General features: G+C 41.0%; 3 protein-coding genes across 16 annotated transcripts in view; all 3 read left to right on the top strand.

Moving 5' to 3' along the window:
* Nucleotides 1-3659: 3659 nt before the first annotated feature.
* LOC110521568 (torsin-1A) lies at nucleotides 3660-9417 on the top strand. Its single transcript, XM_021599199.3, has 6 exons — nucleotides 3660-3958; nucleotides 4344-4466; nucleotides 4571-4836; nucleotides 5131-5306; nucleotides 5443-5567; nucleotides 5784-9417. Exons 1-6 carry the CDS (start codon nucleotides 3793-3795, stop codon nucleotides 6029-6031), a joined length of 1104 nt encoding a protein of 367 aa, XP_021454874.1. The 5' UTR covers nucleotides 3660-3792; the 3' UTR covers nucleotides 6032-9417.
* Nucleotides 9418-10664: 1247 nt separating this feature from the next.
* calr (calreticulin) lies at nucleotides 10665-15168 on the top strand. Its single transcript, XM_021599198.3, has 9 exons — nucleotides 10665-11013; nucleotides 11344-11445; nucleotides 11607-11810; nucleotides 11992-12086; nucleotides 12324-12533; nucleotides 12633-12746; nucleotides 12935-13078; nucleotides 13215-13307; nucleotides 13441-15168. The coding sequence occupies exons 1-9, from the start codon at nucleotides 10920-10922 to the stop codon at nucleotides 13615-13617; spliced, it is 1233 nt and encodes a 410-aa protein (XP_021454873.3). The 5' UTR covers nucleotides 10665-10919; the 3' UTR covers nucleotides 13618-15168.
* Nucleotides 15169-15342: 174 nt separating this feature from the next.
* Nucleotides 15343-15941, top strand: part of LOC110521566 (epidermal growth factor receptor substrate 15) — a 33660-nt gene continuing 33061 nt past the window's right edge. For 8 of the 14 annotated variants that reach the window (XM_090231572.1, XM_090231569.1, XM_090231567.1 and 5 more), the window contains exon 1: nucleotides 15343-15566. In XM_090231572.1, coding sequence (XP_090087698.1) covers nucleotides 15540-15566 — 27 coding nt within the window. In that variant the 5' untranslated portion in view covers nucleotides 15343-15539. The remainder of the gene's footprint in view (nucleotides 15567-15941) is intronic. The other 6 variants (XM_090231573.1, XM_090231568.1, XM_090231566.1 and 3 more) reach the window with 2 other exon arrangements.

Below are 15941 nucleotides of genomic sequence, written 5' to 3'. Positions count from 1 at the left end.
ATGGGAAAACTGAAACGGTTTGTGCTGAGAACATGACTTTTCTCAAGGCATTTCATTACGAAGGATGTCAAGGCTACAGGGCGGTAGTCATTCAGCACAGAGGGATTATATGCTTTAGGAATGGTTTAATTATTGAGGTTTTCCACAATACTGGCACGTGTTGCTGGTCGAGTGAGGATTGGAAAATGTCTGTAAAAAAACAGCCAATTGTTCAGCACAGTGCTTTAACACATGTCCACTTTTGTCTGGGCCTGGGCTTTTGTGTGCGTTACACCCCCTGAACTACTTCAAAACATCAGCCTGTTTAACAACAAACATTTGTAATGATGCTTCCATTTGTTTTACTTCCGACACAAAGTTGTCTGATTTCAAATCTTGAGAAAACATTCAGTTCAGTTGCCATGTTCTGGCCCTCATGTCTCCCAAGGTCAGCACTGGTTTTTCCCCTGCCTATATGGGGGGCACTAGCTATGGATGTAATCCCTTGCCAGGCCACCCTTGAGTTTCCTGAGGAGAGGCTCCTCTCCACCCTTTGCTTGTATGCCTCCTTGTCCACCAGTAGCTGTCTTTTGATCTCACGTTAGACAGGCTTTAAAATATGTACAACACCCTCAGCATAAACTGCCTTCCTATTAAGTAGTGATTTTAGATTTTTTTTGATACCCAAGGATTATTGTTAGGGAAGATTTTATAGGTTTTAGTAGGCACAACAGACTCAACACAGACATTTACATAGTCTGAAACGACATCTGAGTTCATCAAGATCAGAGCTGCTGTCCTCAAATACCTCCCACACAGTACAGTCAAAACACCCCTGGAGAAGAGTGATACTGTTGTCCTTAAAGATCTGGACAGTTTTAACTGTGGGTTTCTCCCTCTCCTGGAGCTGATAGTAGGTTGGCCTGAGGTAGACAACATTGTGGTCTAATGTCCCCAGGGGAGGTCTGGTGGTGGCAGAGAATGCATTTGCTATTGTCCCATAGCACAGATCAAGTCTATTTTTCCTAGTGTGAAATTTGACATACTGGTGGTATGTGCGCAGGACTTTGTGCAAAGTACAAAAAAATCTCCTAAAATTGGGATGCTTCGGGGAGATGGATTCCAGTTTCTGTGACAGATTATAAATCATCTCTGGTGCCTTTTGTTATATTAGCTTTTGGTTGAATGTACACAACGGTAACAAACAATTGGGGAACTCACGGGGCAGATAATAGGATCGCAGTGACACAGAAAGCAGTTCAATGTCGGGGGTACAGAGTACCAGGATTGATTTACAGCACTGGTCCCTGACAAGCAGGCAGACGCCCCCGCCGTGATGTTTCCCTGTGAAGGTCAGATCACGGTCCGTTCTCTGACCAGAGTGAAGCAGGCCGGCTCCACTTCCCTGTCTGGGACTCTCATCTACCCAAGTCTGAGTAAACGCCAGCAAACAGGCCTCCCGGTATTCGTGTTGGAAGTGCAGATTCGCTGACAGTTTACCAGCTTTCCCCTTCAGTGACTGGGCATTGATCAGCAAGGTGGTAGGTAAGAGGAGTTGGTTCTTCAATTGTTTAAATCGGTCTGATTCCCCAGCATTTGGGTTTGTAATCCACTCGCAGACAATTGGGGATTAGATGGGCCATTGGGATATCCATCGCGTTTGTGTTTAAATTGCATTATAGTACCAACTCCCTACTGTGTTGGATTCCGCTGCCAGCAGCATTTTCATAATTCCGTCCCTTTGTAGCGGGTACAGTGAGGGGGGAAAAGTATTTGATCCCCTGCTGATTTTGTACGTTTGCCCACTGACAAAGAAATGATCCGTCTAATTTGAATGGTAGGTGTATTTGAACAGTGAGAGAGAAGAACAACAAAAAAGTCCAGAAAAGCGCATGTCAAAAATGTTAAATTGATTTGCATTTTAATGATCACTGTATGTGTAACGGATGTGAAACAGCTAGCTTAGTTAGCGTGGGCGCTAAATAGCGTTTCAATCAGTGACGTCACTTTCTCTGAGACCTTGAAGTAGTAGTTCCCCTTGCTCTGCAAGGGCCGCGGCTTTTGTGGAGCGATGGGTAACGATGCTTCGAGGGTGACTGTTGATGTGTGCAGAAGGTCCCTAGTTCGCGCCCGGGTATGGGCGAGGGGACGGTCTAAATTTGTACTGTTACATATGTACACAATCAACAAGATCAGTCCACTGTAAATCCATCGTTGGCAGATTGTTTGTAAAGTAAGTGTACAAAACTTAGTTTTGTGTGTTTAAACATAAAATAATGCCACACCAAACATCTCACACATTGCGGGATGCAACAGAGCCACGCCCCCTGGTTTGTTTTCCATTTGATGAAAATATGACAGATTCTTCTCTGGAGCCCTGCAAGAGTAGCTTCTACCCTTTCAAGGAGCAGAAGAGGCCTCAGCAGTTTCTGGGAATCTACAACATCAGTTGTGTTTTAACCTCTTCTCTGGGACTCCCAGCCATTAATCTTAATGTTTGTACAGTCGGTGTTACTCTGGACCTTTATCTCTTTTGACGAACATATCAAGACTGTTTCAAGGACAGCTTTTTTCCATCTACGCAACATTGCAAAAATCAGAAACTTCACAGCACAATGTCACTGTCTTAAATTGAGGGAGAGTGCAATTGGCATGCTGACTGCAGGAATGCCCACCGAGCTGTTGTCAGATAAATGTAATGTTAATTTCTCTTACACAAACTGCTTCCAAAGTCGTTTTCGAGAATTTGTCAGTACAACCAATTGGTCTCACCACCGCAGACGACATGTGGGCCAGCGGTTTGCAGATAATTTAAAGTGCCCCACTTTGGTGGTATGGGCAGGCATAAGCTATGAACGCAATTGCATTTGATCGATGGCAATTTGATTGGACAGATACCGTGACAAGTTCGATGCCTTATCTATTTTTATCTATATGTGTGTGTAACAGTATTACTTTAGACCGTCCCCTCGCCCGAACCAGGGACCCCTCGCCCGAACCAGGCACACATCAACAACAATCACCCACGAAGCATCGTTACCCATCGCTCCACAAAAGCTGCGGCCCTTGCAGAGCAAGGGGAACCACTACGTCAAGGTCTCAGAGCAAGTGACGTCACCGATTGCTGACTAGCTAGCCGTTTCACATCCGTTACATGTGAATCTGACCAACAGGTGCATGTGTTTTCCCAGTCATGTGAAATCAATAGATCAGAACATAATGCATTTATTTCAATTTACTTTCCTAATATTAACTCAGTAAAATCTTTGAAATTGTTGCGTTTATATTTTTGGTTCAGTATACCCCATGAGCTTCAACCCAATCAGAAACTCAATATCCTTGGTTTAGTCGTTTGTACATGTAAATAATTGCCTCAAAGGTTAACACTATAATTTTTTTACCATGGATGATCCATCCTTGCATGGCTCAGTCTATGAATTTGAGTGTTTATATTTTTACAGCCCCATCCCTCAATTTAACGGAACGGTTGAGTTATCAAATGTATGGGAGGGCTGTGAACATGCATAGTATATATTAACACTTGATGATACTTGTACAATATATATAAACATGCATTACTGTACTGTCTTTGCATTGTACAATTGTTTTGGACTGACTGGAGCGTGCATGGTTTATCAGGGTGAATCTTCGTGACTCACAATTTGTAAGGATATGACGTCGCAATCTGGAGAGCGTTTCCTGTGTTTTACCATGAATACATTTTTCAGGACTGCCTGCTTGCATCGTAGGCCGGTGGAGAGGTAGAATCAAAGATCGCCGCTTTCTGATAACCGCAAATATACGACATCACTGATGTTCCTCTACCAACTGTTGCCCTTCCTTTGGGCTGTGTCTGCAAATGCAGATTTCTTTCAATTTGACACTATTTCAAATGCATCTACGTATTATTTCAATTATATTTATTGTAATATATGGGAAGGGGAGTGTCAACCTAATCAAGATGATACGACTCAGCAAGGTGAGGTATTTTTTATTTCCCTGAAAGGTGTTTTTTTTCTTTTCATTAGAAATATTAACATTGGGAGACAGTTCTCTCGACAGTCTGGGGTGTAGTTAGGATCAGAAACACCTGCACTGGAGCTTGTAGTTATCACTGTCCACATTTTCGCGTGGTATAAATTCGTTTTTACATAGGTCTATTTCCATTACAATGTAGAGACGGTGAGCAACAATGATTAGAAAATGCAGAGGAAAAAGCTTATTTATTTATGAACCAGTGATTTATGAGCCAGCTTTTTCCTTGCACAACTTGTATTGAGCAGAAATGATAGTGTTGTTAAATGTATTGCAACAGCTATGTGTATAACTGTATTCACTGAATTACATTTGTGTGCTCTTTTCAGTACCTACGAGGGACCTGTGGGCAGGATTTCCTCAGGACTACATCAGTTTGCTGTCACAGTGGTATTGCAGCCTGGGACAGTGCTGTGAATCGGGGGATTGTCGGATAACAAATAATATTACAGGTATGAAGTCATATTGAGCAGATATTATCATTCATGTATATTCCACCAGCATGTCATTTTTGTGTAGTCCTCATTATCTCTGGATTTGATGTTATTTCCCCCAGGTTTGGCTAGTGATCTACAGCTAAAGCTTCACGGGCAGCACCTTGCCCAATCAGTGGTTTTGAAGGCTGTGCAGGGCTTCGTCAGTAACCCTGAATCCAATAAGCCATTGACCCTCTCCTTTCATGGCTGGTCTGGCACCGGCAAGAACTTTGTGGCCCGGATTGTAGCTGACAACATGTACCGGGATGGAGTGAAGAGCGAGTGTGTGCGTCTTTTCATTGCCCCATTCCACTTCCCCCATGCCAGACTGGTGGACACGTACAAGGTGAGCCTAGCTGGCACATACTTGACTCCTCTCTGCCAGGAACATGTGCAGAACAGAACTACTTTATGTTGTCAATATCACTGTCACTATTTGAAAATGATAATGCCACAATTGAGTCGATGACACAACTTGATCTAGACCAGAGTAGGAGTTTAAAAATATAAGTTGAAATTCAGCAAATTATAATAACATGTAGAGGAATACATGTGCATTTTAATATCTTGAATATATTGCACACCAAATATGGGAGACAGAGGAGATATTTTTGTGCTCACCATAGAGCTCTTTTTCCAGGGCCAGCTCAGAGAAGCTATCCGGGACATGGTGCTTCGTTGCCCACAGACACTTTTCATCTTTGATGAAGCTGAGAAACTGCATCCGGGCCTTATAGATGCCATCAAGCCCTATATGGACCATTATGACAATGTGGATGGGGTCAGCTACAGGAGAGCTGTCTTCTTATTCCTCAGGTTAGCCATACATACCTAACCAATTCTTGCAAGGACTCTTCCACTAACTCATGTAAGGAAACTTAACTGTCCACGTGATGGCTAAATGTCTCTGAGATTTTCCTATCACTAAGATGTTTTGTAATATTTCCTTTAGTAATATTGGTGGGACAACCATCAACGATGTGGCCTTGGACTTTTGGCACTCAGGGCAGAACAGAGAGGACATTGGGATGGAGGACTTGGAACACCGGCTTCGTGCTGAAGCTATGGAATCTCAAGGTAGTGGCTTTACAGCAGTGGCTTTACAATCACTCACACAAATTTCAGCATATACTGTATGTTTTCACAGGCAAGATTGAAGATGCTACACTACACCGTGAACACACAAACTCCGTTTTCAAACTGACAGATTAGAAACGGCTTAATATTTTGAATTCCGTAACATTTAAGTGCAACATGTTCAATTGTGGATTTACCTATTTGTCTGCTTTCCAGGAGGCTTTGCACAGAGTGAGCTGATGTCAGGCCATCTTATTGACTTCTTTGTGCCCTTCCTACCTCTGGAGTACCGTCATGTCAAGCTCTGTGCCCGTGATGCCTATGCAGCGCGGGGTCTGGAGCCAGACGAGGGAACGCTGGACGAAGTGGCAAAGGCCATGCTATATGTACCCAAGGAGGAGAGGCTGTTCTCTGCCCAAGGCTGCAAATCCATACCACAGAGGATCAATTTCTTCCTCCCCTAAACAGACTAATGCAACCCAGGAAACACACAGTATTTTAGCAAAAACAAAAAAGTATGATGACATATTGAACATTGTTGCAGTGTGGTGTTTCCACGCCTCACCCTACACTGCCAAGAAAGCAAGCATAGGGCATCTGTCTCTTGTAAGATTATATCTGATAACCAAATAAGAGATTTTACTAGTGTTCATTTTCAACTTTGATTTTTCCCTGCTCATTAGACTACTTATGCACTGATTTTTAGGTCAAGCTCAGGTCAACTCTGTAGTATTAGTATTTGCATGTTTATATTTATAGTGCATTCGGAAAGTATTCAGACCCCTTGACGTTTTCCACATTTTGTTACAGCCATATTCTAAAATGTATTAAATTGCCCCCCCCCCATTAATCAACACACAATACAACATAATAACAAAGCAAAATGTTTTTATTTTAGCAAAAAAATGAACTGAAATTACATTTACGTAAGTATTCAGACCCTTTACTCAGTACTTTGTTGAAGCACCTTTGGCAGCGATTACAGCCTCGAGTCTTCTTGGGTATGATGCTACAAGCTTGGCACACCTGTTTTTGGGTAGTTTCTCCCATTCTTCTTTGCAGATCCTCTCAAGCTCTGTCAGGTTGGATGGGGAGCGTCGCTGCACAGCTATTTTCAGGTCTCCAGAGATGTTCAATCGGGTTCTAGTCCAGGCTCTGGCTGGGCCACTCAAGTACATTCAGAGACCTGTCCCGAAGCCACTCCTTGCGTTGTCTTGGCTGTGAGGGTTGTTGTCCTGTTGGAAGGTGAACCTTTGCCCCAGTCTAAGGTTCTTTGCGCTCTGGAGCAGGTTTTCATCAAGGATCTCTCTCTACTTTGCTCTGTTCATCATTCCCTAAATCCTGACAAGTCTCCCAGTCCCTGCCACTGAAAAACATCCCCACAGCATGATGCGTGTCAGGTTTCCTCCAGATGTGACGCTTTGCATTCAGGCCAAAGAGTTCAATCTTAGTTTTATCCGACCAGAGAATCTAGTTTCTCATGGTCTGAGAGTCTTTTAGGCAAACTCCAAGCGGGCTGTCATGTGACTTTTATTGATGAGTGGCTTCTGTCTGGCAACTCTACCATAAAGGCCTGATTGGTGGAGTGCTGCAGAGATGGTTGTCCTACTGGAAGGTACTCCCATCTCCACAGAGAAACTCAGGAGCGCTGTCAGAGTGAGGTTTTTGCTTTGACATGCACTGTCAACTGTGGGACCTGATATAGACCGGTGTGTGTGCCTGTCCAAATCATGTCCAATCAATTGAATTTACCACAGGTGGACTCCAAGCAAGTTGTAGAAACAGCTCAAGGATGATCAATGGAAACAGGATGCACCTGAGCTCAATTTCGAGTCTCATAGCAAAGGTTGAGTACTTATGTAAATCAATTTTTTTAAATTACACTTTATATATACATTTGCAAACATTTCTAAAAACGGTTTCCCCTTTGTTATTATGGGGTATTGTGTGTGGATTGATGAGGAAGAAAAATATATTTTTTATACATTTTAGAATAAGGCTGTAACGTAACAAAATGTGGAGAAAGGGAAGGGGTCTGAATACTTTCCGAATACACTGTATGTTTAGTTGGCACTGAGGAAAAATTACAACTATCTGCTTAAGCAGTGGCTGGCACTTCCAATGCAAAGGAGGAAATACTGTATATTACAGTAAACTAGGTAAAATATAATTTCATACATTTTCTTAGGGGCATTTTTAATGATTATTCTGGAATTGTTTATAGATTACTTGTTTTACAGGTGGACTAAATATTTCCAGGTTTGATTTTATTAATTTCACCTTTTATTTAACCAGGTAGGCCAGTTGAGAACAAGTTCTCATTTACAACTGCGACCTGACCAAGATAAAGCATAGCAGTGCGACACAAACAACACGGAGTTACATATAAACAAACAGTCAATAACACAAAGGAAAATAAAATATGTACATTGTGTGCAAATGTAGAAAATATATACGAAGAAAGAAACTATATATACAAGGGACGGGACAAGCAAAACATCCCATTGCTATGCCATTACAAACAGTATGACATCATTTGGAACCTACTGAATAACTACAATTCAGGTTAGAAGAAAGTCGTATAAGTGTGCAGGAGTACAGGCAGTCACTTATGTTGTTGAAATGTTTACTGAACTAAATGGTCTTGAGTATTCCAAACATTTTCCCCCTACAATTATCTTTATCTTGAATTATTGAATGTTGCATTTACTTAAGTTTAGTATTCCAACAATGCTTTGAAATGTTTTTTGTTGTCCAATGGAATGTGTTATAAAAATAGCCCATTGTGAGGATTAAAATGAGCAAGTATGTATACTGAACAAAAATATAATGCAACAATTTTACTGAGTTACAGTTCATATAAGGAAATCACTTGGAAGCCAGGCCCACTCACTTGGGAGCCAGGCCTACCCAATCAGAATTTGTTTTTCCCTGCAAAAGGGCTTTATTACAGACATAAATAATCCTCAATTTCATCAGCTGTCCTGGTGGCTCTTCTCAGATGAACCCACAGGTGAAGAAGCCTGGTGTGGAGGTCCTGGGCTGGCGTGTTTACATGTGATCTGTGGTTGTCAGGCCAGTTAGACTTATTACCAAATACTATTATGGTAGAGAAATGAACATTAAATTCTCTGGCAACAGCTCTGGTTGACATTCCTGCAGTAATCATGCCAATTGCGCTCTTTTAAAACTTGGGACATCTGTGGCATTGTATTGTGGGACAAAACTGCACATTTTAGAGTGGCCTTTTAATGTCCCAGCACAAGGTTTCATCAGCTTCCTGATATGCCACACCTGTCAGGTGGATGGATTATCTTGGCAAAGGAGAAATGCTCACTGACAGGGATGTAAACAGATTTGTGCACAAATTTGACAGAAATAAGCTTTTTGTGCATATGAAACATTTCGAGGATCTTTTATTTCAGGTCATGAAACACTTTAAATGTTCCGTTTATATTTTTGTTCAGTATACATATCAGCAAGTCTTTATAAATGTTTGATTGTCTGTGCTTTGCTGTGTTATGACATCTGCCTGTTTTCCATCAATGTAAAAATGTATTATTAGCATATTCACTGCACAGCTTTTGTTTCATAAGGAACTGTGAGGCTGCATTCTGAATATATTCTGTCTATGATATGGCTTATAATGTTTTGCCCGTCTCCATACGTTTTTGCTGTTTAATGACCCCTGTCCATATCATTGTGTGCAATAACAAAGGTATTATGGTCAGTGTCCTAGTGTCACTCAGACCAGGCAATCAGGAAAGTGGCTGCTGAAGAAAGGGAATGTGTGCTGTCCCAGAGGAATGGAATTTAAGTCATTTTAGACAAATAAAACATCCTTGATAAATGTGTCTATTTTACTGTTCAGTGTAAAAACCTGCATAATCAGTTGATTATTTCAGTTCAGTTGGTTACCTAATATATGGACCACTATTACGGAACAAAAATATAAGCGCATCATGGAACAATTTCAATGATTTTACTGAGTTAAAGTTCATATAAGTAAATCAGTCAATTGAAATACATTCATTAGGCCCTAATCTATGGATTTCACATGGGATTCAGGCCCAACCAATCAGAATGAGTTTTTCCCCACAAAATTGCTTTATTAAAGACAGAAATAGTCTTCAGTTTCATCAGCTGTCTAGTCTCTGATGATCCTGCAGGTGAAGAAGTCAAATGTGGTGGGCCTGGTGTGGTTACATGTGGTCTGAGGTGGTGAAGCCGGTTGGACATACTGCCAAATTCTCTAAAATGATGTTGGAGGGGGCTTATGGTAAGAAAATGAACATTCAATTCTCTGGCAACAGCTCTGGTGGACATTCCTGCAGGCAGCATGCATATTGTGCACTCCCTCAAAATGTGTAGACATCTCTGGCATTGTGTTGTGTAACAAAGCTGCACGTTTAAGAGTGGGCTTTTATTGCACCCAGCTCAAGGTTCACCTGTGTAATGATTGTGCTGTTTAATCAGCTTCTTGATATGCCATACTTGTCAGTTGGATGGATTATCTTGGCAAAGGAGAAACACTCACTTTTTATTTAAACTTTATTTAACTAGACAAGTCAATTAAGAACATTCTTTTTTACAATGATTGCCTACCCCCGCTGGGCCAATTGTGCACCGCCCTATGGGACACCCATTCAGTTGTGATACAGCCCTGAATCGAACCAGGGTCTGTAGTGACACATCTAGCACTGATATGCACTGCCTTTGACGTTGTGCCAATTGGGAGACCATTTTCTGAGATCACTAACAGGAATATAAACAAAATTTGAGCGAAATAAGCTTTTTGTGTATGGAACATTTCTGGGATATTTTATTTCAGCTCATGAAACATGGAACCAACACTTTACATGTTGCGTTTATATTTTTCTTCTTATGGAATGACATTAGGTGCACTTGATTTATTTCATCTGGTGGGCCGGGTAAGTGTACTCATTCTACTGCATTAGTGCAAACTCCGCTCGCCAATCGGTGCGCGTGCGAGCAATATCATGGGTGCATAATCTTTCGACGACTCTGGGGCGTGTGTCAAAGAAACTCGTGGTCAGCTGGCATTGGCTGAAAACGATTTGTCCTATGCTTTTTTTTCAATGAATTCGATTGGTTAGACTTGGTTACGCTTTCCCTCGAGCAACCTGCTATCCAATGAAAACCAGACATCTGTTCTGAACGGAAAGAAACGATTCCGCTGCATATAGCGGCATTTCAAGCTTCTCAGTTCAGCTTTTTAACAATATAACGTGTAACTAGCTATTTGTACTGCTAAATGCAGTGTATGTAATTAATTGTATTTATATATTACTAATTGTATTTACAATTTTAGAGTCTATTTAGCAAGCTGAAATGACAACCATGTTGATGCTTTTGATGCCTGTATTGGTCGCATCAATTTTTGGCGAGTCCTCCGTTTATTTCCGAGAAGAATTTGAGGATGGAGGTAAGTTAAGCATAAATAAATACCTAACATATACATTTTCTTTAATTGTTTTTGGACATTTTAAATGTGATTAGACAACATTTTGTGTTGGATGAGTGTCGCAGACACAACTTCATAGTCTGCTCACTTTATGCAAAATCAACTTGACATGCTCAGTCATTCACATTTAGATGACATGTTCTGATTTAGTGATTATTCGTCCAAAATACCGTCAATGGATTCCACGTACTGCCCCCTATAATTTTCCCAGAACAACTACTTAGCTGCTTAGCCCTTGTCAAGTGACTGCTCAGGTGATTTACTCCTGATTTTTGTATGACCATTTTGCAGATGCATGGAAAAGCCGATGGGTGGAATCCAAACACAAGTCAGATTATGGAAAGTTTGTTCATACTGCTGGGAAATTCTATGGTGATGTAGAGAGAAACAAAGGTGAGATGAGATCAAAGGTGCCTCTGTCTTGAATCCATTTTAGGATCCAGCAAAAAGATCTAGTGCATCTAGCTGTTTCTCAATGGGTCATTTGAGCTGAGTTGCTCTTGGGTTGATTTTAGCTTTTGTTTAGTATTTCTTATATATTTAAAACAATTCAGGTCTGCAAACCAGCCAGGATGCTCGCTTTTACTCTGCATCCTCCCGCTTTGAGTCCGTCAGCAACAAAGACCAGGCACTGGTAATCCAGTTCACTGTGAAACATGAGCAGAACATTGACTGTGGTGGAGGATACATCAAGCTGTTCCCAGCTGATCTCAACCAGGAGGAAATGCATGGAGATTCCACATACAACATCATGTTTGGTGAGTCTACAGTATGCTATTTGTAAGTGGAAACATTGGTGATTAACCTACATATGTGGAATGGACCATTTGTCACATTCTATATTGCGAGTCCCCTAGATATTATCAGTTGCCTGTACTTTATACCACATGCTATTGGCTGTGTGAATTTAAGTTCCTGTGGTTGTTTTGTCTGGCTTAGGTCCTGACATCTGTGGTCCAGGTACTAAGAAAGTTCATGTGATCTTCAACTACAAAGGCAAGAATCACTTAATCAACAAAGACATAAGATGCAAGGTGAGAGAAGCACTGTTGTAGTTATGCTCTATTTTCTATTCAGTGCTAGCACTTGTATTCATCTATCAGCTTCACCATCTGTTATCTGACGTAACACTTCTGCTGTTCCACCTTTTTTCTCAGTAAAAAGTTAAGCGTCAGCCTTACATTTATTATTTTGTTGCAGTTTCTAAATGCGTTTAGTTTTGTGGCTAAAACTGCCACCTTTATTAACAGTTATGCTTGTGTTTTCCCTAGGATGATGAATATACCCACCTGTACACACTGATAGTCAATCCGGGTAACACCTACGAGGTGAAAATCGACAACAAGAAAGTTGAGTCTGGAAGCCTAGAGGAGGACTGGGACTTCCTTCCCCCCAAGAAGATAAAGGACCCTGATGCTGAGAAGCCAGATGACTGGGATGAGAAGGAGACCATTGATGATCCTGAAGACAAGAAACCAGATGTACGTTTTAGGAGAAACTAAAGAATGCATCAGAACACAATCTAGGTCTCTGTAGAAAATGCAGATGTAAAGGACATTATTAAGCCACTTTACTTTTAGGATTGGGATGTTGCTGAGAACATCCCTGACCCTGATGCCAAGAAGCCTGATGACTGGGATGATGAGATGGATGGTGAGTGGGAGCCTCCCATGGTCACGAACCCGGACTATAAGGTAAGCCTCCATGGTCGTTTGAACTGATGGCCACAAGAATCAGGTGTGCTTGTACTACACTAGGTGAGATGTCCTCTTGCCATTTTGACTAAGCTGTTTCTCGCAACTTGCCTAGGTACTTGGTGTGAATTTAAAAATAAAAATAAATGCATAGGGAACTAACTACTTACTGACATTGTTTTACCCAGGGGGAGTGGAAACCCAAACAGATTGACAATCCTGCCTACAAGGGGAAATGGGTGCACCCTGAAATTGACAACCCAGAATACACTGCTGATCCTGAAATCTACCAATATGCCAGCATGGGGGTGATTGGATTGGATTTGTGGCAGGTAAAGTGACTGACTCTGATCCTTGATTAATATGTGACGCTGTATGATTAACATTTACTAATCTTTTGAGAATGTAAAGTTGATACTACTTTCCGTTCTTTGAGTCTTAACCAATTACCTTTTCATTATTTTTCAGGTTAAGTCAGGCACTATTTTTGACAATTTCCTCATCACCAATGACCCAAAACTTGCAGAAGAAGTGGGGAACGAGACATGGGGTGCAACAAAGGTTAGTCGATAGTGTCTTATTTACCTCCATTTCCTGTTATTAGATTGAGTTGTCACCTTTTAGAAAAGCTGCAGTATGGTGTGTGCAGTATCTCCTACCCTGTCAATAACTGAGCTTTTTTATGTCTACACAGGACCCTGAAAAGAAGATGAAGGACAGTCTGGAAGAGGAGGAGAGAAAGAAACGTGATGCAGAAGAGGTGAATATAAAGGAGGAAGATGAAGATAAAGAGGAGAGGGATGAGGAAGAAGATTACGAGGAAGAAGAAGAGGAGGGAGAAACAGACTCTAAACTCAAGGATGAGTTATAAACTCAAACAGGAACTTCTGAAAAGGAACCCTGTCTACTATGAGCCATTGGTGCAAGGCTGGAGATTCTGTTCGTCATTGAAGCTGCACATTTATGTTTTGGTGTGAAGCTATTGTTTTAATTACATGACAAGGGAATGGGTACAAACTGACTAAGGACAGCAATTATATTGTCTGTTGCTATGGGAGTTCAGATTTGTCAAGGTTGGAGATGTTAAAGATTTTTTTTATCTTTAGATTTGAGACAAGTGTTGTGTTGTTATGCCAGCAATTGTTTTTGAGAAGTGAACTTTCTCCTCTGTAAACAAAGCTCTACTGCTAACCTTAAATAGTTTTCTTACTTAAGGATAATGACCATCTACAATTTCCTGACTAGTCTTTACAGCAAATAGTGTATTGTTGGTCTTAATCGGACACATTTTTGTGCCTGGGGGGATGAAGACGGCATCTCTCTTGTGTATTGGATATGGCGTGAAAGTCTAATGCGTTTCCTTTTCTGCATATGATTTTCAACAGTGCTGAGCGATTACCAGAAATGTTGACTTTTTCGGTTTTCAAACAACTAAGGGACTGACGAATTCAATTATTTGAATTCAATTTATTTTTCTCAATGGGCACATTGGAGAAACTTCAAAGATACATCTGATCCTGCCTGCACTGTGCGATGTTGTAGTTCCCAACATTCTACTACTTAGTTTTAAAATAAAAATATGTAAACTACAATGACCCATTGCGCATCTACCTGTCGGGTCTGTTTCTTTTACGCCTGCTACGGAAGAGGCAGAAAAATGCGAGCTCGTGAGGGGTTATAGAGAGCACCTGTTGCTCTGCGAGGTGTCTCTACCTGACAATACGTGATCTAAGTGATCGTCATAAATATGTCTTTACTTTGAACTACATTTTAAATGTTTAGATGGCATATGCAGCCGCTATGTAGACATGAGAGAAAGTCGTCAAATAAAATATATGTACACTGAAATATTGTAACGTGAAATTATGGTTAACTGATAAGCAGTAACGAACAGTCACTACCATCATCATACTTCTATTAATTGTTTCATTCTGTTACAGCATTCAACACAAATAATCGAAATAGAAAACCATGGTTACTGTTTGATAAACAAACCGATATCCATCGGCCATATCAAAAAGCACATCGTTCAGCACAGAAGTGTGCTTGGTTTAGGGTAACTGTACTAATTTTTTCACGAATGGAACTGCTCAAGCACACTCAAGCTACCGTAAATCAAGTTTTATGAAAAAATAGACGTTCAGATATTCTAAAACACGAAGCAGGAGGGAGTGATGTCAGTCTCTTGATATGTTTATTTGGGGGGCAATGTCTATTTATGTTGTGATATTACCCGTTTGGTTTTTAATGCCAACGTTTCTGCACTGCTGTACCCTCGAGACTTGTCCCAAGCTGATTGGATCTTGACCCTTTTGTAAAACATATTTTGTACTGGGGAGGATATGGATGGATCATTTAATTGTGCAAGAAAGAAATTCTGATACACATATTACTGTCCAATAATAAAACATAAAGGAAGTGAGTGTGACTCAATTATTGTTGCTTTCTCACAGTCCTCATTATTGTATACTGCTCCCCAATTGATTGTGTGTGTGTGTGTCGCGTAATTTGAGGCGGGTAAACTGATATTGAAGAATAGATCATCGGGCGAATTTCATTTTTTCCGGTGGATAATTTTGCAGCGTTGCAGGCAGCCATTCTTTGACGGACAAGAATTCGTTAATCTCATCCACATCAGCAGGCGCACTGCTGCAGTGCCATCTGACGTAGCTGGGTGAACAACCCATTCCAGTACAACAACTCCAGCTCCGGGTTTTAAAGCCACCTCGAATCTATCGCAACCATACAGTGATCGCACCGCAGAATGAAGTAGTTAGTGGGAATAGAAACACTATGGCTGACAGTCTCTCTCTGACTCAGGTAACCAAACGGTGATTAGTGTGTAGTTGCCTTGTGTCAATTTATTTGAGGACTGTTGGTGGATTTGGACATATTAAAACGGGTGTGCCCCGCGGTCTCTAATTCTTTGGAAGTTCTCCCCAAGCTAGTTAGCTATGCCTGGGAAAAGTTTTGCCTCTCTTGGGGACTGCTAAGTAAGGGCGTAGTTAGCTAGCTAGGCGCACAGTAGCTACTTGTGAAGTGTCAATTTTGGAATGGTTGGATAAGTAGTTAGCTATACATTTTGTGTACAGTAAAGTAGTTTTCTTTTGAGTATATTAACTTAATTGCTTTACTTTGCTGCATCTTGAAGTAATGGTAACGTTACTGTCCATAAGAGAAAAAAAGTGCATTTGC

Source organism: Oncorhynchus mykiss, chromosome 4 (assembly GCF_057628025.1).
Source record: "Oncorhynchus mykiss isolate SJ-2025 chromosome 4, ASM5762802v1, whole genome shotgun sequence".
Lineage (NCBI taxonomy): Eukaryota > Metazoa > Chordata > Actinopteri > Salmoniformes > Salmonidae > Oncorhynchus > Oncorhynchus mykiss.
This window is presented reverse-complemented; position numbering and strand designations above follow the sequence as displayed.